Source organism: Equus asinus, chromosome 13 (assembly GCF_041296235.1).
Source record: "Equus asinus isolate D_3611 breed Donkey chromosome 13, EquAss-T2T_v2, whole genome shotgun sequence".
Taxonomy (NCBI): Eukaryota; Metazoa; Chordata; class Mammalia; order Perissodactyla; family Equidae; genus Equus; species Equus asinus.
The window spans coordinates 26,425,842-26,450,763 of NC_091802.1; the positions used below are offsets into that span (position 1 = coordinate 26,425,842).

Consider the following 24,922-nt stretch of genomic DNA (forward strand, 5'->3'; position numbering starts at 1 on the left):
GAAATACACATGACCCATGGCTAGCAAGAAGGAGAGTAGGAGCAGGATTTGGACCCAGACAATTTGATACTCAAGCTCACCCTCTGATCATCACCACGCTCTGCCATTTTTCTGAAGGAAACTGAGGCTTAGAGACGTAAAGGAACCGGCTCCTTGCCAGCCAGTTGGCCGCCAGATCTACAAACCCTGTGGTCTTGCTGCTTCCCTCGACCGAGTGCTGCTGGCCTGCAAGAGCTTCTAGAGGGTCTTCACCTACAGGGAAGATCAGATGCAGAAATCACCAAGCTAGCTAGAGATGCTGGGGGCACATGCTGTTCCTGAGACCTGGAATGCTCTCCGCTGCCCCTCGCCCCCTTGTGATCCTTCTCACGAGGTCTACGTAGCAGCCAAAATCCACCTGAAAAATGACTCCGTTGTGAAGCCATCCCCAATCTCTGCTCCCCTCACTCTCCCCCACCAAGATACGCTGAGGGAGGACTGGAGGATGACATCTTAGCCATCAGTGTGGAAGTGCCAAGCCAAGGCTGGCCACACAGATCGTTTGTCAGACAAACGAATAAAAGGAAAAATAATAGCAAAGCACAGAATTAGCAAGCATCATTCCCAGGACTAAATATTTACCTTACTGAATATTTACCTTGCCCATGGGGCAATCTTGAGGGATAGGCCTGGTTTTCCAAGCTCTATTGATGCCGACTTTGCTTCAGTGACTGATGCAATCAACCTGGTTTTGTTATGGTTTGAACAGCTGTTTCCACATGTGGGGTCTGGGTGGACGAGGTGCTTGATCCTCGGCCCCGCTGTTCCCCAGCGTCATGTGTCCTCTTCAGGGAATCTGCTTCCCAACCTTGGGCCCTGGGTGACTTTGACCCTCCATCCCACAGGCCTGGCCTGGCCACAGTCTCCATGAGGTTACAGGTCGCACTGGGATTTCACTCTCGGTTAAGCTGTGGGTTTCTCTGCAGCCCTGGGGTTGAGCTGTAATCAAGAGCTGCTTGGAGCATGGTAGTGATGCGGGGTCGGTGAGCCGAGGAGTTGAAAGAAAGATTTCTTGGACTCTCAAGGTCTGGCAGTAGTGCTCTTTTATTTAGAGAATAGTATGGAATAGCATGGGGACAGGACCCATGGGCAGTCAGAACTGCTGCGTGGGGATAGGACCCACGGGCAGGAAGAGCTGCTGCTGCTGCAAACATGGGTTGAGAGTAGGCTAAAGTTAAGGCATAGGTATGTGCGTTATCTATTTACAAGACAAAGGAAAGAATATATAAAACAGTTGTTAAAATGGTATCAGTGCCGGTAGGGCCTGGTTATTGGATGGTCCTATAACTTTTAGATAAGAATCAAACCGGATTAAGTAAATGGCAGGAGCCACCACCTTAAATATTATCTTCAGCTAAAGACAAAGGAGGATGTTGGGGGGGGGGGTGCTCAGTTGCATGAGCTTGCCAGACAGTAAACAACTTAAGTCCTTGCCTTCCCCATTAAGAGTTTCCAGAGATAAGGCCATCCCACCTTCCTCCTGGTGCAGAGAGGGAGACACCCCCCACAGACAGAGAATTCCTTCACAAATGCAAATGTCTCTCATCAAAGGGCAAGCAAATTCCAGTCCTCAGAGCCTCCTTCTCATCTGCAGTTTTTAACAGTAACCAGCCTGAAATAATCCTCATCAGTAGGACAGACTTGCCTGGGTCTACCACCTGCGTGGTCTCCTGGGAGACACCTTTCGTAAGAGAAAGGGGTTGGGTGTGACATGCTGGGTCCAAGTGAAGCTTCAGAGTTGTAGGGGAGGAAGGGCTTGGAGTCTGGTGTGGCCTCTATCAGTCAACCTCTGGGATTCACGTTGGGGTCATAAGGCGAATGGAAGTGGCATGAAAGCAAAAAGAGCAATTTCACCAAAACTCTAACACTGCTTGTGGGGGGCAAGCAGCTCTCTTTGGGAACATTCTAGTGTTGTATAGACCAGTGAGCAACTCTGACTCTGGTGCCTAGTCTGAGAGAGGATGCCTGAGGGAGGCTGTGGTGGGGTTACCTGAGGGGTACCCAGAAGATTGGGTGGTCCTGCCCAGCAGATACCACATGGCAGCTGAAATGACTAGTTTAAGGCATTACTTTCCAGAGGCTGCCATCAACATGTAGAGGGAGAGTGGGACTTCGAAGAGGGTAAGAGTAAGTTCCAATGAAACCTGTGTCACCACAGTGAGTGACATTTCGTTGAGTCTGAGGCTGCTGTGGCCAGGCCGGCACAGCTGGCACAGAAGCTGATTCGTGAGATGCTGCTGCGTGGAATTTGGAGATGATTCAAGTTCAGGGACTGAGGCTGGTCTGCGCTCTAGAGGAGGAAAGGGTTTCCTCAACAAACTGTCAATGCCAACAGGATGATAGATGAAATGTTTCAGCCAAACCTGTGCCGCCTCCGGAAGGGTGCTCCCTGGGCAGTGCAGCAGGCCCTTGATTCATGTCTTTTCAAATCAGTTACAGAGTTTAGATTTTCCTCCAAATTTAGGCATTCTCTCCCTCCCTTCCTTTCTTTTCTTTCTCTTTCTTTTCTTTCTCTCTCTCCTGTTTTGACATAGATCAGTTTTGGTTTAAGGCCTACTACTTCCATTATCATCAAAGAGGAGAGATGAGAAAACCAAAGCTGAGCTCATAAACCCTGGGGGAAAAGACAATGGGCTGCCTCTCTGAAGCCCAGCACAGCCAGGACTGAATGGAAGGCAGCTGAGGAGTCTGCCTGCTGTGTGATGGGCCTGTCATGGTGGCCGGATGGACATGTGGTATTTGGTTTAGGGCCCAGGCTCATGAGCGCAAACACCTGGGTATAGACGGCCAGGCTCAATTGTTCTCCCTACCTTCCCCAGGAAAGGCCAGGAAGGAAAAGCCCCCAGCTTAAGGGAGGAGGCATTGTCCTCAGTGGGTTAAGCATCATCAGGTAGCCCAGTCTGGCAGAGGCCCAGTGGGGAGCACAGGAATCTATCTCATGGCTGCCGCGGCTGGCAGCCGCTTTCCCAAGAACAGCTCATTCAATCCTTGTCCTTCCCATCCTGCCTCTGGAACCATCACATCCCCGTTAAATCCCTTATAAGATACTATCAGACACTCCAAGGTCCATTTTGGAGCTAGAGCTGTTGACCTGACCCAGAGTCCTTCTTTCTCCCTCCCTAGTCCCACTTCCCCTTCTGCACCCCTCTTCCTCCCTCTGTCCCACTCCCTCGGCCACCAGAGGTGAAGAGAACAAACCTAGCACATCTGTCTCTGTCCAGAGTCACTGCATGGCTACTTGCTCCCAAGAGTTTTTCATCTTCCAGGAAGAGGAGGAGGAGGCTGCTTTGAGGACCCTCAATCTGCGCGCCCCCTCACCCCCGCCCCCCCCCACAATGTGTTACTGGTTGTAAAAGGGTTTCACATTCACTTTCTCATTCAGTGCTTGTCACAACACTGTAAGATAGTCAGAGTCATGACGACCCTGATCCCTTGTCAAAGACCACAAAGGGCCACTGAGGCTGAGTGATTGACTGTCTTGCTAGGAGTTGCTAAGTGGTGGATTACAGACTCCAGTTCAGGGGGAAGTGGGGTGGTGTAGAAGCAGCCGGATTAACCTGGGTTTGAATCCAGCTGGGAAACGTTCCATCTGTGTGACACTTCGGGCAAGAGACAGTCTTATTCTCAGTTTCCTCATTTATAAAAAGGGATGACGATGCATCCCTCACAGAGCTGTGGTGAGCGTTAAATAACCAACGGAACATGCGTAGCAAGGCGGCTGGCACATAGTCTGTTCAACATCTAAGTGCCCTCTCCAGCTTGTCTTCTGGTTCCACGTGCAGGACTATCCCTCACGCCATGCAGTAGGTATTCAATAAACATTTCATATGTGGCTGATACTCTGCCCTCTCCCTTTCCCATCTCTCCCAAAGAGAGAGGATGTTTATTTGCAGCTCTAAACCGCAGGGAGCTCTGCAAACAAGGAGCGGCAGCAGTAACTTTCTCCAGCTGGCTCAATGAAAGGCCTCAGGCCCTGGGGCTGGCTCCCCATAGCCGCGAGCCACAGGTGCTCCAGGTACTACCTGTGGTCTCTGCACGGGGTAGGGGGTAGGGGGATGCTCACTGGCTTCCAGCCTACTTGCCTGGCTTTTCCTCCCTGCCCAGATGTACTGAGAGTAGCAAAATGGCTTTAGAAAGGTCCCCCTTGCTGCCACTGTGATTTCCAAACCAAATGAGAATCTCTCAATTGCTGGGGACAATTCTCTAGGAGCTCCTCAGGCCCTGCAGCAGCACCGCGTGATCAACTTGCTGAATGCGCAAAGGTCAAAGGTGCTTAACTGGCCATTTGATCCAGTGCCCTCACAGGTTGCTCAACAGCACCCCACCCCCACGCTCACTTCAACCTGAGCTACTCCAGCCTCAGGCTTTAGCTATGCGTCCTTCAGATAAAACATAGTTGGAAGAAAGAGTCCAGTCCCAATGTTGTTTCAAAATAAAAGCTGAAGACCACTGACTTAATGCAACCCCTTCATTATTCACCAAGGGAACTGAGGCGCAGAGGAGACAAGTGACCTGCTCAAGGTCATATAATTCTGCAAGGAGCAGAGTGAACACTGCAGACTAAATTCCTGGTCCATTCCTTTCTGTGGTGTCAGCTAAGATGACCACCTTGAACTTGGGGCTATGACAACCTCTGACAACCATGGGCATCTCTTGATCCAATCTGGAAGGCTGCCCGATGATTCCCAATATGAAAGTCCCCTTCCCCGTACTGGACCTATGATTCCAGTGAGCACTGGGGTTTAGCCATCAGCAGCAGAGGATCCTGCTGTGGAGAATTGAAGAAGCCCGCCCCTGTGGCCTCCACGGGCCTTGGACACCTCCACCAGCCCACCCTCCTTTTTGGGCCTCATCTCCTCTGTTCTCTAGACTGCACACAGCTATGATTGGGCTCCTTTATCCAGCATGCTCTCTCCCTTTCCAAAGCCCTTCTAGTTTTATCCCACCTCCTGCCTGATTCTTTTTTTCTTTTCCCTCCACTCACTTTGATCTTCCCAGAGCACTTTAAGCCTGGTATCCATCTGTGTTCCTTTTGGGCTTGTGGTAAGATCCAAAGTTCATTATCAAGAGAAATTTCAGCAAAAGTGAATTGTGTATATGGAAGAGAAAGCTAAATCACACAAACAAAAATTTGTTTAGGGGCCAGTCCAGTGGCGCAGCAGTTAAGTTTGGACATTCTGCTTCGGGAGCCCAGGGTTCACCAATGCGGATCCCAAGTGCAGACTTACACACTGCTTGGCAAGCCATGCTGCGGCAGGCGTCCCACATATAAAAAAGGGGAAGATGGGCACGGATGTTAGCTCAGGGCCAGTCTTCCTCAGGAAAAAGAGGAGGATTGGCAGCAGATGTTAGCTCAGGGCTATTCTTCCTCCAAAAAAATAATTTGTTTATAATAAAATAGTCTCAAATAGATTAGTGTACACTTAGCTAAATCATATGAAAATGTTTTGCAACCATACCAAAATACTTGGCAATGTGAGACACTTTTATTATAATTGGTCTGACCTTCAAAGGCCTTCACAACATGGTTTCTGCCTGCTTGGTATGTTCCACTGTGTTCCTCATGCACCTTCACCTCAGCTCTAACAGGTCTACACAGCCTCTGGAATGCACTACCTCTGCTCACTTGTCTGTCTAGACTGCTAGACTATTCTGCATGCTTCTGACAATAAAATCCTGATCTTACTTCATGGTGCAGCTCAATTCTCTTTCCCATTTGGTTTTCCCTAGTACTTTGTCAACAGCCTACTGCCTACGTCCTCAGCACTTCATCAGAGACAATTATATCCAGGGAGCTTTGGTTAATTACCATCACTCCTCCTTACATGTGTGCATACGCATATCATCTTTCCTTAATTAGACTGGAAGTAATGATTCATTCTCTGGAGCAGTGGTTTCCATAAACAATCAATCTGCAGACCAGTGCAAACTGGCTTCAAAAGAATCTCCCCTGAGAAACTTATTAAAATGCAGATTCTTGGGTTGCATGGGAGAAGATGACCTCATAAATCTGGGTGTAGACAGGCACAGAATGGTGTAATACAACAGTGATGAGTGGGACCCTTGAATAAACACATTTAACAAGCTCCTAGTTGATTCTGATGATGCTGATGAATTGCCAAGTTGGGAACTGCTGTCCCCAGAGAACTCAGCATAGAACGTGCTCTAGGTTGTTAGCTGTATGCCTCTAGACTGGCAATGAACTTGATCACAACATTATTGCTATATTATACTGGTGATCTGACCTCTGACTTAATGGGCTCAAAGTCCATGACCTTTCTACTTATCAGAGGGCATAAACTGGTGGCTTGCATCTGGCTTACAGATAGGTTTTATTTGAACAGTACAATGTTTAAAGTTTTAAAAAAAATCAATCACCAACATTTCTAAATTGGGTATCTGGTATTAGTATCTGGATTTCTGGCTTCTCTTTAGGGGGGGAAAAAGTAACACTGGGGCCCACATTCCTGCATGGCAACAATCAAATGAAACCTTAAGATGGATGCGTGCCCCAGAACTCACCACAGTCCCCACTACTCCCCATTCTCATCCACGGCTGGACCTGCTTTTCTTACATTTTCTTCCCAGCCTGGTCCCTGTAGGCTCTCCGAGTTTGCAACTCTTGCCCTCTTATTTACTATCTTGCTTCCCATTATTCAAAAAGTTTGGCAAACTTAAAGATAGCCTCTTTTTGTTGCTCTTACTTGTATGGGTCTCTGATCATAGAGGTGTGTGAATTCTTTTTTTTTTAAAGATTTTATTTTTCCTTTTTCTCCCGAAAGCCCCCTGGTACATAGTTGTATATTCTAGTTGTGGGTCCTTCTAGTTGTGGCATGTGGGACGCTGTCTCAGCATGGCCTGATGAGCGGTGCAATGTCTGCGCCCAGCATCTGAACCGGGGAAACCCTGGGCCGCCGCAGCGGAGCGCACAAACTTAACCACTCAGCCCCGGGCCGGCCCCTATGTATTTCTGACTTTGTGATTTCAAAACTAAGGAACCTGCTGGTATACTATCAAGGAAAACTTGGATCTCTATTCTCTAAGCTACACATTCCGGCTCTGGCATAGTAAAATTCTATATTCAGCCTTTAAAATAGTTGGGGAAAATGTGGCAATTCATCAACTTACTCCAATTCAATTGTATCTGCAACTAAGAAAAGAACCCACAGTGAACAAGGCCACTAAGTGATGGAGAGATTCCATGTAGAATTGCCACCCTCAGCCAGAGAGGTTGTGAGGTTGAAGATCTCCCTCAATTTACAGGGTCATTCAGAAACTAGAAACAAAATGCTTGCCCATCTCTATAAGCTGGTCCTTTTCAAGGTTGTCTTTTTTTGTGTGTGTGAGGAAGATTGGCCCTGAACTAACATCTGTGCCAATCTTCCTCCACTTTGTATGTGGGACACTGCCACAGCATGACTTAATGAGGGGTGCATAGTCCACACCCAGGATCTGAATCTGCGAACCCCAGGCCCCCGAAGCAGAGTGCGCAAACTTAACCACTATGCCACCAGGCAGGCCCCTCAAGGTTGTCTTTTAAAAACCCAGAGACACTGGCACTTAAGAAGTCATGCTTCATCTTGATGACTTTTTGGATCCTTTTCCTGTTTGTTCGTTTCCTTAAACACGCTACCATTGCTGCTGATTCAACACGTTTCATTCTATACATTTTTAACGTGTACTCCTGGTTTTGGAGAATGTGAGCAGAGAGCTACTAAATTCTTGTAACGTCAGAAGAGCAAGGGAGTAATAAAACCTCTTTGCAAAACAGGATTGAATCTCATGGGGGTAGAATTTCACATTCATTGAGCACTTACAAGAAACCGTGCCAGGCATTTATATACTTAATTTACTTAATATAAGCCTGAGAGGTAAGCATTCTAATTTTAAAGGCAAAAACCAGGGGCGGTGGGGCCAGCCCCATGGCCAATGGTTAAGTTTGCACGCTCTGATTCAGCGGCCCAGGGTTTCGCCAGTTTGGATGCTGGCCGCGGACATGACACCACTCATCAAACAACGCTGAGGCAGCGTCCCACATACCACACCTAGACCCACAACTAAAAATAAACAACTATGTAGTGGGGGGCTTTGGGGAGAAAAAGGAAAAATACAAATCTTGGTTTTTTTTGAGGAAGATTAGCCCCAAGCTAACTACTGCCAATCCTCCTCTTTTTGCTGAGGAAGACTGGTCCTGAGTTAACATCCATGCCCATCTTCCTCTACTTTCTATGTGGGACGCCTACCACAGTATGACTTGCCAAGCGGTGCCAGGTCCACACCCGGGATCTGAACTGGTGAACCTCGGGCTGCTGAGAAGCAGAACATGCAAACTTAACTGCTGCACTACCGGGCCGGCCCTAAAAATCTTTAAAAACAGGGGCAGGGCTGGCCTGGTGGCGTAGTGGTTGAGTTTGTGCCCTCTGCTTCAGTGGCCCTGGTTTTGCAGGTTGGGATCCTGGGCACAGACCTAGTGCCACTCATCAAGCCACGCTGTGGTGGCACCCCACATATAACAGAGGAAGATTGGCACTAATATTAGCTCAGCAACAATCTTCCTCACACACACAAAAAAGAGGTAAAAATACAAGGATTGAGGGTGAAGAGCCCACAGCTCTAAATCTTTGACTCAACACTGCCCCCTGCCTCCTTGGAGAAAACCAGGATATCTGGAATTTCTCAGTGCTCCTAGAAAGCCAGGATCATTTCAAGACATTACACAAATGAGAAGTCTTCTTCTTCTTCACCTTATCTCCTAAACTGCATGAAAACTATTGTTAAGACCTCGTTCATCAATTCTCAGTTCACCAGTAACAGGAATGTGAGCCAAGTTTAAATCAATTCACCTGGTCCCTGCAGGTATCTTGCTCTACCTTCAACAAAGTCTCCACTCTCTCCGAGATGGAGCATCCACTCTATGAGTCAGGCAGGCATTATTCAAGGAGAATTAAAACAGGATCACGGAGAGAAAGGCTGAAGAATCTGACTGTTTTTGTGTTTACTTGTATAGAGGAAAAACAGCACATAGATGCATCCACAGTATTTAATTTGTTTGGATAATAGTTACAGATAAACAAGTACACTCCATATACAATTACCAATACTTTTTTATACAGTTCATATTTCAGTACATCAACACTATTTTATTTACACTTTATTTATGTACATCAACATCTTTCTAGAGTCAGTGCATTGTCAACAAGTTTTATACACTAATTTACAAGGTGAATGTAGTTAATAGTTAATTTAATAAATTTCCCGCTAGTCATGAATTAAAAAAATTAATTACAACCAATATAATAAACACAGATCAATCAACATTAGTAGATTGCGCTACCTGCTTAAATAAAACATCTGTAATGAAATTATTTAAAATCTTCCACTTTTTCATGGGACTTGTCCAGGTAGGAATGGACAGATTTTATATACTGAAAACCATGAAACTATAAAGTCTGCATTTTGTCTGACTTCATCACATTATACCATTTAGGCTACTCCTTCCTACTTGTAATTATAGTCTTCTTCTGAATAGGGTTTCAACTTACACACTTAAGACAACCTTTGCAAATGCTCTGAGAAGAAGTGGATAGTAACCGCCCTCAGATATCAGAACATAAATGCTTAATTACATCGGGACCAACTATCAATGAGGAAGGAAGGTAATGGAATCCGACAATTAATGAGAATCAACTTCCAGGGTCCAGATGAATAAAAAAGAGTTAAAAAAAGTGAAATATTTACTTTGAATATATATTTAAAAACAATACAAGAAAAATAAAATGCTGCCTGAAATAAATAACATTTATATTTTTGTTCCAGTCTTGAATTATTGGAGGAAAAAATGAAGTGAGCAAAGAAATATAACTTTTGATGACCAATACTGTGAAATTAAAAAAAAAAAAAGACAAACACTAAAATAAGAAAAATAAATGGACATGCAAACAAAACAAAATTTTACTTCCTGAAACCACCAATTTCATTAAAAATACACATTATCAGTGTTTGGGATGTGTTTTGTTTTTAAATTTAATACGAAGGGGGAAAATAACCCATTCAAGTTAATTTACAACCCTTACAGCCATCAAATATGAACAAGTTTTGAAAAGTTCATTTGCATGTATTCTCTTTTTATAAAGTGCAAAACAAAGAAACAAAGAAAAAACAACCACTAATAGTGAAAACCATCTAGCTTTGATGTCACTTTCCCTCTCATAAGCTCTTTGTGCAACATGCGCATGTGAAGATGGTGCAAATATTGGCAACTAATCCACCACATTCAGCAGCGGGGGAATAGAGTTTGAGGACACTTGAAGTATCCTCAAAGTAAGATGCCTCTCATCTGGAGGGCCATTTCAGCTGGATTTCCCAGGATGCTTTTTTTCCTACAGGGTCTCCCAACTAAAGCCCTGGGTAGAAGGCACACAGCTCTTAAGAGATTCTCTCTTTCAGACTGATCACTATACATGGCTCTGCCACCAATGACTGGGTGTGTCTCAAACGCAAAAACAACAAAAACAAAGAGCAAGAAAGACATACAAAGTGGGAAAATGGTTTAAAAAATAAACTGAAAAATCTGTGTCCGTGCCACAAGAATCCTTTGCACACCTTCATGATCTTGCTTTCTCCATCTTGTCAATATAATGGAATAAAACTTCAGGAAAAAGGAGGTAGCATATCATGTCGTCCCCAGACAACACTGTAATTTTTTGTTTTACTTTGACTCCAAGGAAATTCTTAGTATTTTGTTATGGTTATTGATAACTCTATACTCACTACATGTTTGTTCATATCTAGACAAGCACAATTGAGTTCTTATTTGGTCCCAGGTGGCCGGTGCCAAACCCTTTTGTTTACAGGCTAAAGGTGGGTTCTGCCTGAAAGTTCTCTACCAGAGAGCTTGTGTGAGACACTTCCAAACAAAATTATTACTACTGTTATGTTAACTGCTATTTTAATTAGGATTTTTATTTTGTGCTTCAGGGTCACAGGATAAAATAACTACATTTAGCCTGCCTTTCAGCGATGCTTTTGCCAAATGTCAGCTACAGGGAGTTACCTCCCTCACCACCAGCCTGTCTAGCAGCCAGAGTGGTAGCTTTACTGTAACACACAGTACTTTTTGTAATCGGACTCAAAGTCTTCATCCATGCTGCTTGTGTCTGCCATCTTTTTGCCATCGATCTTTGGCAGAAATTGTGCATAGTCTATCCCCTGCTGCTCATAGAAAAGGATGTAGGCAGAGTCGGTGTCAATTTCATCAGGGTGAAGTTCCTGAAGGGGCAAGAAAAGTCTTTAACAAAGAAGTCATCACTAAGCTGGCTCTTATTCCTTGCCAGGGAAGGGGGGGACCAATTCGTTTTAACTACCTATTCTGATTACTTTCAATCAGCTTAATATTTTGGCTGCCTCATATCTGCCCCTAAACTAAGCCCCATTATTTTCACTGTTTGTTTTTGGGGAAAATATTCTGACCATAGGCAAGTCAAAAGAATGACCAAAAAAAAAAAAAAAAGAAAACCCTTCATCAAATTCTAATAGTTCAAAAGACAAGAACTTTTTCTCAGTAACCAATACCCATTTTTTCCCTCACTACTCATGTTTTCATTCTCTACTCTGCATATCATTTTTGTTCCTTTAATACTGAAGGCATCTATATACTGATTCTAGCAGAAATATCTATTTCCTATTCAGGAGAGAGTCCATTATTTCAACAAATGTCCCCCAGATCTGTTGACATTTCTGTCTCTTTTATTCAAATATTGGGGATATTTACCTTACAGCTGCTATCATTGTAACAGTACCACTTGCTGTTTGGGTTTTTGGCATATGTGACGTAATGGCCGCCGCCCAGAATTCCTGAATGGCACTGTAAGACAGGGGAAAGTGGAGGTATGTTAGTAGTTGAAAAATCCCTGGCCAGGGCACAGTACTAGGATTCGATTAGGAAAACACTGAACACTTAGGAGATTAAGAAAGAATGTTTTGGAATCATTTATCTTTTTCCAAAAACAAAACAAAAAGCAAAATTCCAAATCTCCAAATTTAACCATTTTATAGTTGTAATTTGCTGTGATTGTTGAGGAAGATGAACCTTGAACTAACATCTGTTGCCAATCTTGCTCTTTTTCTGCTTGAGGAAGATTAGCCCTAAGCTAACATCTTTCACTTTCTATGTGGGTCGCTGCCACAGCATGGCTGACAAGTGGTGCAGGTCTGTGCCTAGGATCTGAACCCAAGAACCTGGGCTGCCAAAGCACAGTATGCCAAACTTAACCACTACGCCATGGGGCCAGCCCTTGTAATTATTTTTTAGAAAGTAAAAATTCCTTAGGAACACACACCTGTGAATGACTTGAACCTGTGACTCCAGTTATAATGATTACATGAGTATTCCCAGCATTACACTGTGAACATCGTGGATTCTACCCAAAAGGCCAAGATATCTACTGCTAACTTTGTCTATCACCAGGCTCAATGCCTAGCAAATAAATAGGCCCTGATAAAATGATGAATGAATGAACAAGCCACTGAAAAATGCAGATCATTCTGAAAACCACACAACAAACCACTTACCGAAATTGCATACAGATTATAAATAGGCTTCACATGAATATCTTCTCTTTGGTCATCAGTGCTGTCTTCTTCACTGTGATTTTCAAGCTGACCATTGCTGTAGCCATTGCTGCATGCCTCATGCTCATAAACGAATCCATTGGCCAAAGCTACTTCATGGTCCTGAGGGGTGACCAGCTCAGGTTGGCTGCCCCCCAGCATGTGCCCTCGGCTCAAGGCATCAACCAGCTCACAAACTTGCCCACTCCCATTCTCTTTGCTGGCATCCAAGTTCTCCTTACTACTCGACAGTTTATTTTTGCTGCCAATCTGGGGTAGCCGGAGCCTCCCTTTGCTCCTCCCTAAAGTCCGTGGGCTGCTGTTAGGGCTGCTGTTTTTGCTGGAGGGACAGCTGGTTCCACTTTTTCTTGATGAAGAAGGTGAACCTGTGAAAGGGAGAGAAGGAAAGATTCACAAATTCAAATGCCACAAGTAAACTGGCCACCAAATGCTAACTTTTAAGCCAACTTCACAAGTGCACACAAAAAGGTAAAGATGGGCATCCTAACTAGCTACTCTTCAGTTCCTATTATGAAGCCAGTAAGTTACATTCTTGTCTTCCTCAGTCAATGCCAAGCCTCTAAAGGCAGCAATGTCCTGAAATTGTAAAGTACCATTAGAAAATAGCAGAAAGGTGATTTTGGTCAGATCCACTTTAAAACAATGTTATTAGACTAAGGAGTTTTACAAATACATATTTTCCTCTGTAAAATTATATTAAAACAATAAGATTATCGATTATTAAGCAGTTACCATTGCTAGGCATGGTACTGGGAACTCTCTATTATTTCTACGTCTCACAACTCCTATAATGTAGTGGGTCTTAAAACTTTTTGGTCATAGCCTCCCTACCTTCTTATATACTCTTAAAAATTGCTGAGGACATCTAGAACTTTTGTATGTGTGGGTTATATCTCTTAGTTTTTATCACGTTAGAAATTAAAACTGAGGAATTTAAAAAATACAATATGCAAGCATTATTTCACTGACAATATCATCATGTGTCATGCTGGCTCTGCCTCCATTGCACACTTGTGAGAGAATGCGAGTGAAAAGGCAAATGCTGTCTGAGTATTTTTATGAAAATAGTTCTAATCCTCCAAGCCCTCTCAAAAGGTCTCAGGGACCCTCTAGGGCTTCCCAGACCATACTTTGAAAACCTCTGCTGTAAGGGAAGAAGGATGACAACTTGCATTCATGTTCAGTTTATGTGAGGCATTATGCAAAGTGCTTCACTCCTGATGTATCAAATCCTCACACTCTGTGAGCCTGGTATTATCTCCATTTTACAAATGAGAAAATAGATCTAGGGAGGGTGTATTTCTTGTTAAGTCATGTAGCTCTAATCTAGATAGGTCTGATTCCAGATAGGTTCCTTCCACCTCACCAAGCTGTTGCTCCAGAGTGGAAGACAGAGGGAAATATACAGCCTACAGGGGTCCCAGTAAAGCCCCACGCAGGGTGATGTCTGGGCTCCATGAGGTTCCCCAGGCCTCCTCACCTTTCGGGCTACTGATGATGTTTGCACTAAGTGAGGACGGGCTCTTGCTCATGAGCACATCCTCTTCCCCAGCTGAGTTCTGGGCATCCACTTTCTTCACCTCTCCTGCCGGAACCTTGGGCTCAGAAAGGTCGTCCCCCTGGGGTGTGAGTGGTTTACGCTGGCAGAGAGCCGGGTCTCTTGGTACCAAAAAAGCACTAGGGTCAAAACTTTCACGAGGAAATTTAACAATTTTCTGTGATTTTATCCATCGACCATTTACAAATTGAAATCGTTTAAGGTGAATAATCTGGAGAAGAAAAGGTAGAAAATGCAGTAAAGGGTTCTGAAGGTACAAAATTTACAGTAAAAAAATCCAAGTCTAATACATGAGAATGTTCAAGAATATATAACAGAACATTTTTTTCCAAAAAGAATATATTTTACCACGTAACACAGTTATCAGTGGGGCTACTGCCCTTTATATATGTAGCTAACATGGTAATCTCCTTAATTTCATAGCCTGTGTGTATCCGAAACTCTCTTCCAAATTTCTTCAACATCCTACGAGCCTATATTTCCACATCCTCTGTTTTCTGGGTTCATGACCTACACTGACCTCTACCTATTTCCAATATCATAGAAAATCCATTCACAAACACACTCATAAGGATAGGAGACTACACTGAATACTTTGAAGAAAAATGAAGAGTTTTTTATAGAGGACACTTACCTAACCTCCAATAGGAGGTCTCTCCTTTCTTACCATCTCTTTTGACTGCTGTCAGGGAATTTCACTGTCCTGAAGAGCATAAGAATCTCCCTTCTCTTTTTTGGCTTCTCTTTTCCTTTTTAAGAGCAACGAATTCCTCTAGTATTGTACAGTGTTATTATGCTTTTTTAGGGCAGGCACAGATCTTCGGTTGCTACCTCTACCCTAAATGCTTAACGATTCGCTGTCTATATAAAGAGAATCCCTTTCTAAGGGGCATGCTGGTGTATGGATCTAATAAAAACCCATCAAGCTCTCAACACAATATTTATTCTTTATTATTCTTTAAAGACCTCAGAAACATAGCTTTTATAAATGTCTTTACTCCATGACATGTTTTATGTGATGGTTATATGAGTATATATATAATTGTCGAAACTCATCAAATTAGACATTCAAAATCTAGGCATTTAATTCCACAGTAATTATACCTCAATTAAAAAAAAACTTTACCCCTTCCCACCTACCTGCCCCTGCCCTCTTCTTCCCTTCCCTCAGTTCCCATCCCTGGAGTTAGCTAGTCAATGTTATTAATTTCTTGTGCCTTCTTCCCTGGGAAGTTGTTTTAGTCTAACGAAAGAAAAATCTACATTCACAGTCTTACAGAGTAGTAGGAAGAAGACATGAATACAAAAATACATACACGGCCTGGTTAAAATATACCAGTGGCTTATAGTTACATTTGATATGATACTTCCACCCTTAAGGAAAAAGCTTTCTTTTTTTAAAAGATTTTAATATTTTTTTTTGCTTTTTCTCCACAAAGCCCCCCGGTACATAGTTGTGTATTTTTAGTTGTGGGTCCTTCTAGTTGTGGCATGTGGGATGCCACCTCAGCATGGCCTGATGAGCGGTGCCATGTCTGTGCCCAGGATCTGAACTGGCAAAACCCTGGGGCTGTGGAAGCGGAGTGCGTGAACTTAACCACTCAGCCACGGGGCTGCCCCCCCCCCCCCAAAAAGCTTTCTTAAATGAATAGGAAGATTTGTCACTTCAAACTCTCCTGACAAGTAACAGGAGAGTCTCCTAATCCATGAAGAGAAGGCAGAGGTAAAGAAGATCTAAAAGAACACATGAGCCCCACTGCACTTGTGTACACAAACTTGACTCAGCAGTGTGCTGTGACCATGTGACCAAGCAGAGTGGGACTGGAGGTTCCAGGCTCAGCTGCTCTTCTACAGTCCACTAAGCATGAACCTACAGCTTCCTCTCTCCCTACAGCCAGCAGTATCTGCATCCTCTTCTGAGGTTCAAATTCACCGGACTGTACCACTTGTGGCACTTCTGACATATTGTGACAAATTGCAGTAATTGGTCTATATGACTTCTCTCTCCTAGGCTGTGTGCTCTTCAGGAGCAGGAAGTAGCAAATATCTGTAGAACAATTAACCTCTGTGTGCAACATAAAAACCTTGCACAGCAAAGTGTTTTAAACACTGTTGCACAGTGGGTCTTATTCTCAGAAAAAACAAAAACTCCTATTTGTTCATGGCTTCTTTCCTTTATGATAGACTCTTGCTTTCTCAGAGGCAGGGCTGTAACCTACCAGGACCGGGGGAAGCCTCCAGAGATCCAGCTTCTTGGTTGCCAAGCAGTGGGTCTTACACTTGGAGCAGTAGTACATTTCATTTTCCCCTAGCTCCTCCTCACTGGTGAAAGCACGGAGACAGCTGTCCAGGTTGATGGGCTCAGCTTGTGCTCGCCGACTCTGTTCCACACTCTCGTGCTCATCTACAACCTGCAGGTGGAGAGAACAGGAGGGATGGGGGAAGGAGTGGAAGTGAGGGAGAGAGGGAGTTTAAAATGGTCACTTGGCTATGCATCATCCTCTAGGTGACTCACCCTCATTTTTATTCTACATAAAGAAAAAGAAAATACAACCCAAATTAGAGTCTGAGCAAATACAGCATCTGTACGTTTAGTCACAAATATCACATCAATAGCATCCTGGATCAAATTTCTATTTACATGACCACAGCTTTTCTTGAAAGATTTCTGAATGCTTCAAAGTGGCAAAAACAAAAACAAACAAGGAACTGCTTATTTTATAATTTTGAAATCCTAAAACAGCTTACATATGATGAGCTGGCCCTCAAGCCAGGGGTATTGATATTAGGCCATTTATTTTTTAACCAGAAAGACAGAATGTTATTAGTATGCTGCAAGCTTTATAGAGACTAGGAGAAATAATATCACGGAACAGATACCAGACCTGGATTAAGTAAGACAAGAGATAGAAAAGTTCACCATGAGAAGACAACATACCAGTGTTAAATCCCACAGGGCACACCTCATTTGCATATTGATATCATGTAACACAGAACTATCAGAATCTCATGTGTATCACTGCCTCTTGCCTCATTGGGCCCTTTTTTTGGGGAGGAAGATTAGCCCTGAGCTAACATCTGCTGCCAATCCTCCTCTTTTTGCTGAGGAAGACTGGCCCTGAGCTAACGTCCGTGTCCATCTTCTTCTACTTTCTATGTGGGATGCCTACCACACATGGCTTGCCAAGCAGTGCCATGTCCGCACCCGGGAACTGAACCAGGAAACCCTGGGCCACCGAATCAGAATGTGCAAACTTAACCGATATGCCACCGGGCTGGCCCCTCGTGGGGCCCTTTTATGTGAGATGGAAATAAAAGAAACAGCAGGCTCAAAAGAGTGTGATTTTGTTGAGAAGGTCTCCACTACCTGCCCAAACCTCTGTGGTCCTGTTAACCAGCATGCTAGGCTTTGGAGCAAGAAAGTGGTAAGTATAGGAAAGGAGAGAGAGGAAAGGGGAGTAGTTGTGTAAGGATGTGTGTTGGAGGTTGTGTAGGATCAGGAGGAGGGAGAGAAGCAGAGACCTAGAAGGCAACAGAACAGGAAGAATCTTTCCCTCTCCAATTCTTGGCTGTCACTTAATAATCAATCAAGAATCATGGTGGTTGAGGCATAGTATCAGGACTATGAATGCTACCATGAGGCTTCACATAGGGATCTTTTCATTCCAAGGTGGAGCCTGGACTGCAAGTCCAACAATAAATTCCTCTCTTTCTGGCAAAGGTCACACACATGTCCATCACCTGACTTATTACTCCTCCCTTCCAGAGGTGAATTGGTTCTCTTTGCTTGAGGCAATTTCCTGAAATCATGATGGGAACACTGGGCTGCCTAGATCACAAATGGGCACAGCTCAGGACATTCAGTTTAGAATAGGTTTTCAGGTACGACTTTTTCCCTACATGAGAGGATGGCTGAGTCACATGCTATCAAATGCTTCCATAAATTGCCAAGGATGAAGTTGATCATGAAATTCAGGGTTTTATTTTATTTATTTTTCTTCTCCCCAAAGCCCCCCAGTACACAGTTGTATATTCTAGTTGTGAGTGTCCCTGGTTGTGCTATGTGGGACGCCGCCTCAAAATGGCCTGACGAATGGTGCCACGTCCGCGCCCAGGATCCGAACCCTGGGCCGCTGAAGCGCATCACATGAACTTAACAACTCTGCCATGGGGCTGGCCCCAAAATTCAGGGTTTTAACATTGCATCATCATCCATTTCTAAAGAACTCATTTAAAATAGGGAACTTAGAGGAAAACTCTTCTTTTCAGAAAGCGAAACCTGGCTTGACCTTGGGTCACTGACTACTTTGCTGATACTCTTATCATCCTGAGAGCTGGTTATCCAAGGGAAAAACCGACATGCTTCAAAAAGAAACATACTGTATTATGGTTGTTGGAGTCAGAGTAGAAAAGGAGGTGTACAAATACAGTAATGTCTTCTTTCTCACAGTCAGTTAAACATTATCTTTATTATGTTTCCCAAAGATACTTTATGGCCAACCACAAATTACAGTAAGCTAGTAAAGAATGTTGCTTTTTATTGACTATATTTTCTATGGAACATACAGGCTATAGAGTTAGAGGGAAACTGGGAGGAGGGAAGACTGATAAAAAAAATATTTGTGGACTGACAATAATTTTTATATATCAACAAAATTTCCCTAAATGACAAAGATTCCCTTTACCTCTTGGGATCCATTCCCAGATCCTCTACTATTAATAGTCTCAATTACTTATTGGCATCCTCTTCCTTTTTTTCTAAGATGCTTGAAAGCTCATCCTTAAAACAAAACATAAGGAATGAAGTAATAGCTTTCACACATTATAAGAGTATTAGAAAAAGAGGGAGATCTAAGAAGTTATCTAGTTTAATTTTCTATTGAGGAATATGAGGTCCAAACAGGAAAAATAAAAAGAATAAAAATAACTGCCTATTTTTTTTCTGCTCACCAAATAAAATATTCATGTAGAAATTTTGGAAAGCAGAGAAAAATGTATAAAGGCAGGGATCCTTTTATATTCTTAATACAAAGGCAAACACTGTCAAAACATGAGCAGATTTTCTTCTGTCCTTTTCCTAAATAGTATTTTTTTATAGTGAAGAGATTTTTCAGGACATAAAATTTTATATTTTGCTTTTTAAAAAAACAACCTGGGGCCGGCCTGGTGGCACAGCGGTTAAGTTCGCATGTTCTGCTTCTTGGTGGCCCGGGGTACACAGGTTCGGATCCCGGGTGGGGACATGGCACTGCTTGGCAAAAGCCATGCTGTGGTAGACGTCCCATGTATAAAGTAGAGGAAGATGGGCATGGATGTTAGCGCAGGGCCAGTCTTCCTCAGCAAAAAGAGGAAGATCAACAGTAGTGAGCTCAGGCTAACCTTCCTCAAAAAAAAAAAAATTAAAATAAAAAATAATAAAAAATTAAAAAAACAACCTGATATCACAAGTATCTTCTCATATACGTCATAAAAACTCCTTGTAACCGTCATTTTCAATGACTGCATAATATTTTACTCAACTAACGTATCACGTTTTAGTTAACCATTCCTCTAAGGTGGGACAAATATAAGTTGTTTCTAATTGTTTACTATTCTAAAAAATGCCATGATGAAGATTTGTCAGCAAATTACAGATTATTTCCCTAGGATCAATTCCTAGAAGGGAAAATCACTGGAATAAAAAACATAAAACATGGGCAATAATCTCAATTTTGAACCAAGGTATCTCCTTTTGTTTACGTGATTCTCTAAGCACATGCAAAAACCACATGTAGGAAGAAATTAAGTCATGTGGCCCCACTCCCCAGCAAGGCAGGATATCTCAATAACAACTTGGTTTCCATAGTGCCCTAAGAGCATCTCTAAAAGTGGAAATGGGATGAGATTTAACAGGTCACGTAGACTTTTCTTCCTAGAAGCAGGATGTCCTCCAGAGCTTTTCAGATTGCACACTGGGTTTGTTAAAAAGGGAAAGAGATTTAGAGAGCCAAATAATTTCTCATTTTTGACAGGAGTGTCTTATCACAATAACGTCTTGTCAGATCTTGTGCTAACAAAGATTTAGGAATCTTTTTATCAATAGCTAAAATGTTCCCTCCTCAAACAAAGCATGGCTGAGGTTACTGAATTACCTTGCTAAGTGAGCATGATATGATAGAACATCAACTTCTCTTCAGCTTCCTTTAGCCCAATAATCTTTCATTTGGCCAGTATCCACAAATTACACTCATCCTTGGCTAGTGAGAGCTGCCAGGAGCCTCAGACTGTGTGGGGGCATATCTAGGGATCCAAATAAGGAACTAGGTCTGGAAGTGGTAGTTTCCCTACTCACTCCTCAATAGCACAAAAAGACAGAAAAGTCAATGTTCATTACTAACTTATTTAAAGGGTATACTTGGAGGAATAGTGAAGGAAATTTCCATCGACAGCCATATAAACGCAAGAGCCACTACAATTTTTCATGTGACTAAAAAAACTCTTTTGATTCTGTTGCTTTTGCCTCTCCATCAGATTCTTCCTATCTCTACCGACAAGCTGTCTAATCAATCTACCCTTCAAACAATATTTAGCAAAAATTTTTAGGTATGGAGTTCATATTCTTTTTGAAGTAAAGTTTTCAAAATTTCAAAATTGCTCTGGCCAGAGAGTGGCAGTAGAGAAATGCTAAGGGTGAAGAACAGTCACTGAGATGCACTCTTAGGTGCCCAGTCTCAAAACATTCAATCCTTTCTCTAATTTTTCTGATCACTATGCCCATTAAAGCCAGCAGCTATAGCTCTGGGATGCATCTGAGCTAAGTAACTGTGGTTATCAAATGCTGCAGCTTCAGTAATAATTAATAAGCAGACAGAGAGATATGTACTGCTCGGTATGTCATGGCCAGAGAATATATTTCTTAATTACACACAGAGTTTTGTTACAAGATTTACTTATTATTAGTATTTTTGAAATTTAATGCCCCAATACAGTTAACTCTAATACTGGGTAAACTCACATTCACGTAATCATGTCACTATATTAAGTGCCATAGAGAATGCCAATGAATGTTTGTCTGGTTCTATTTAAATTGTCTCAAACACAGGGTCGGCCTGGTAGCGCAGCGGTTAAGTGTACACGTTCTGCTTTGGCAGCCTGGGATTCACTGGTTGGGATCCCGGGTGTGGACATGGCACTGCTTGGCAAGCCATGCCGTGGTAGGCGTCCCACATAGAAAGTAGAGGAAGATGGGCACGGATGTTAGCTCAGGGCCAGTCTTCCTCAGCAAAAAGAGGAGGACTGGCAGCAGACGTTAGCTGAGGGCTAATCTTCCTCAAAAAAAAAAAAAAAGAAAAAGAAAAAGAAAAAGAAAAGAAAAGAAAAAAACTGTCTCACACCTAAATGGCATGATATAATTAAACTGGGAAAAACTTTATATATAAAAGGCATCATCTTATGGTGGCCCTGAATACTTACCCTTTCCTGTGATGTTTGATAGCGGAGGTGAAGGGCTGTGGGGTCCCAATCCACAGCAATATAGGCATTTCCAATGAAAGCTCTGTCTTCTCCACAATCAATTTTACACCCTCTGCAAAATCTAAAGGGGGGAAAAAAGATCTACTGCGGAAGAAATAATTATGAAGGTATCCAAATTTTCTTTATCTGAAATATTCTCCCTTTCTTCTTGGCGACTTTCTTTCTTGGGCTTCACAATTTGTCATGGGCTTCTAACTTTAGACTGTTAAATGCATGAACAGATAATAATAATTATTAGTATTTCAGGGCATCGTGCTTATCACTTCTCAAGTTTTGATTCTTCAAAGCACTTGATAATCATTTGTTAATCCACATCAATATGTGAACTTTATAGCAAATAAATAATATTGGAATTGGATATTTGAGAAAATACACTTCTAAAGAAATCTAAATCCAGTTATTTAATGCTCTGAGGTAGGACAATTTATCTGGTATAACAACACCTACTTCCTTGTTTATAAAATGACACATTAAATAACTGTATATAAAAATTTTTTCGGGGGGGAAGCAAGACAAAGTCATGGTTCCAACTCTACTTTAAACTCAGTTAGATAAGTTTATTACAGTTCTCTGAAGGCTGACTTCAGCACTCAGGCATTTTCCAAGCTGGAACAGTACTGACCAATCAATCTCCATAACTCTTTATAAAAACCAAAAACAGATTTCTGGAAAGGTATGGCAAGTAGACTATGTTCTACTGGGCTCAGAATTGCTAAACTGATTTATATTTAAGGAGCAGAACTAGGTCTGGAATTGGTACTTTCCTCACTACCAATAGAATAATAAATGTTGATCATAAACTATGAATTTGATGAGGACCACAGAGTTCATAAAACCAGTTAAGTCTCAAGAGCAAAATTCAGTTATGGATCTCACCAAGGAAGAGATAAATGAACAATTTCTAAGTTTATTTCAAGCTTTTCATTATTTACTATTATTTCTAAAAACTGGAAACCTTATGAAAAAGGTATAACATCTGAAGCTGCAATTCTACTAAAATGTTTCTTTTGCGGAAGGTCACTTTACCTATACCATGGGCACCAAGCACAGGAGTTCCCATCTTTCTGCACAACTCGTAGAGTGAATGGATATTGATAGCCCATACTGTCATCACTGAAACAGAACATAAACCAAAGAGTATAAGAAACATTTCTGATTTGAGATCTCAACTCCTTTTCATCTTCTCTTCAAGTTACCCTAGAAAGGGACATCTGTCATAGCATTATGCTCACGTTGACAGCTCATTGCTGCTTATCCTAACCCATTAGCTGCAGCCCTGTACCAATCACACTCAGCATCCATGCTGTATCCCTGCTTACAGAAGGGCAGACATACTAGACTGCCAGATGTCTCTAAGACAGACCATGTGGTCCACGCAAATTTTATAAGATAAGCCAATCATGAGATCAAACACCAATTATCCTTCAGCCTTAATTCTATCAGAAGGCTTAATTCACATTAAACTAAAATAAAAATTAGACCTTTCCATGGCAAGAACATTGACACAGTACAGAAGGCTGAAAAGTCATAATGGTTTTTGGAGTAGCTGACTAACTGTATATTTAGAAGTTCCCTTTAATCAGAATCCCTGATGTGGCACATGCTAGGTAAGCCCTTTCCCCTGCTGTAACTACTCAATGCTATAAGCTATATAACATTTTTAGAGTAACGCCTTTTGACTGCAAGATAGCCTTGAGAGTTTTCCAACTTAAAAAAAAATTTATTCATCCTTGCACCCTTGCAAGGAATATAATGTAAGAGCAGTACACTTTATGGCTCATTTGGCAATTGGTAGTGGCTATTACATGGCTTTTGAAGGTAATGAAACCATAATAAGGGCAAAAGTGAGTATTGTACCATGTCTGTCACAGGAGTTCCCATCTTTCTGTATGACTCGTTGAGTGAATGATTATTGATATCCCATGCTGTCCACTATTATGTCCAAATCAGGTCAAGAGTAAATGGGGAATCAAAAGAAAGATAAAAGGGCAAAATGACCAGGCAGCACTCTGGCAGGGAACTGTGCAGCCTCTCTCGTCTGAACACTTTCTTTACTGTTTTGCTCTAACTGAAGCCTGGCTTTCCTGAGGACTCTGCTTCCTCTACAGCCTATTAACTGCTGTCTTTTCTCATATATCCCAGAACCTGCAGGTGATATGGGTCTCCTCCTCACTCTTCTTTGCCCCTTCTAGATGATTTCTCCTTCTTTACCCTTCTAAAAAATTCTGGTTTCTTTGTACTATGTGCTATTGAATTATACCACCTGCTATTCCTCTTTGGTAGGCACATCTCTTCTTTAGTCACCAAAGATTTTAGCACTCAGTTCACTGTCTTTCTCTCCGTTATTTCTCCTGTTATTACTCTTGGTGATTTCAATATCAATGTAACTTAGCCAGCAACATCTAGGCCTTCTCTCTTCCAACAATAATTTTCTCCATCCTATATGATCTTCTCACTCCAATGGTTATATTCTAGACCTTGTCAATTGGTAGTGGCTATTACACGGCTGCTGAATGTAATGAAAACAATAATAAAGACTTTACTATCTCCAAAAATCTCAGTTCCAAATATCTTAGTTTGCAACAACGATCTCCTGACTTTTTGAATCACTTATTCAAGTATCACTACTCTTTTGACCCAAGAGAAACCCCTAATCACTGCCCTCAAAGCCTAACTTTCCTCCTCATCCACTGTCCCTCAAGATAATCACCTTTCGTAGAGATCCTCAGTTGCAGGAATTTGTCCATTTAATCTAAATTTTCAAATTTATTGACATAAACATCCACAAAAGTAGAGAACTGTACAATGAATCCTCATGTATTCCATCACCCAACTGCAATAATCATCAACTCTTATTTCAACTATACCCTTATCTAGCCCCACTAGATTCTTTGACTCCGTTTTTTTAAATTCTGGTAAAATATATATAAAATTTATAATTTACCATATTTAAGTGTATGATTCAGTGGCATTAAGTACATTCACAATGTTGTACAACCATCACCACTGTCCATCTCCAGAACTTTTTCAGCTTCCCAAACAGAGATTCTGTATCCATTAAGCAATAATAACTCCCTCTCTCCCCTACCCCCAGACCCTGGTAACCTCTAAACTATTTTCTGCCTGTGAATTTGCCTTTTTGAGATACCTCATAAAAGTGGAATCATTCTTCTTTTGAATCTG

At 42.3% G+C, this 24,922-nt stretch overlaps 1 protein-coding gene across 1 annotated transcript in view; it reads right to left on the reverse strand.

The window, feature by feature from the left end:
• Positions 1 to 9,393: 9,393 nt before the first annotated feature.
• USP32 (ubiquitin specific peptidase 32) overlaps positions 9,394 to 24,922 on the reverse strand; it is a 202,820-nt gene continuing 187,291 nt past the window's right edge. The window contains exons 28-34 of the mRNA XM_044744462.2: positions 22,766 to 22,852; positions 21,680 to 21,800; positions 16,447 to 16,638; positions 14,150 to 14,438; positions 12,610 to 13,034; positions 11,810 to 11,902; positions 9,394 to 11,307 (exon numbers count right to left, since the gene is read on the reverse strand). Of these exons, the coding sequence (XP_044600397.2) occupies positions 11,134 to 11,307; positions 11,810 to 11,902; positions 12,610 to 13,034; positions 14,150 to 14,438; positions 16,447 to 16,638; positions 21,680 to 21,800; positions 22,766 to 22,852 (1,381 nt within the window). The 3' untranslated portion in view covers positions 9,394 to 11,133. The remainder of the gene's footprint in view (positions 11,308 to 11,809; positions 11,903 to 12,609; positions 13,035 to 14,149; positions 14,439 to 16,446; positions 16,639 to 21,679; positions 21,801 to 22,765; positions 22,853 to 24,922) is intronic.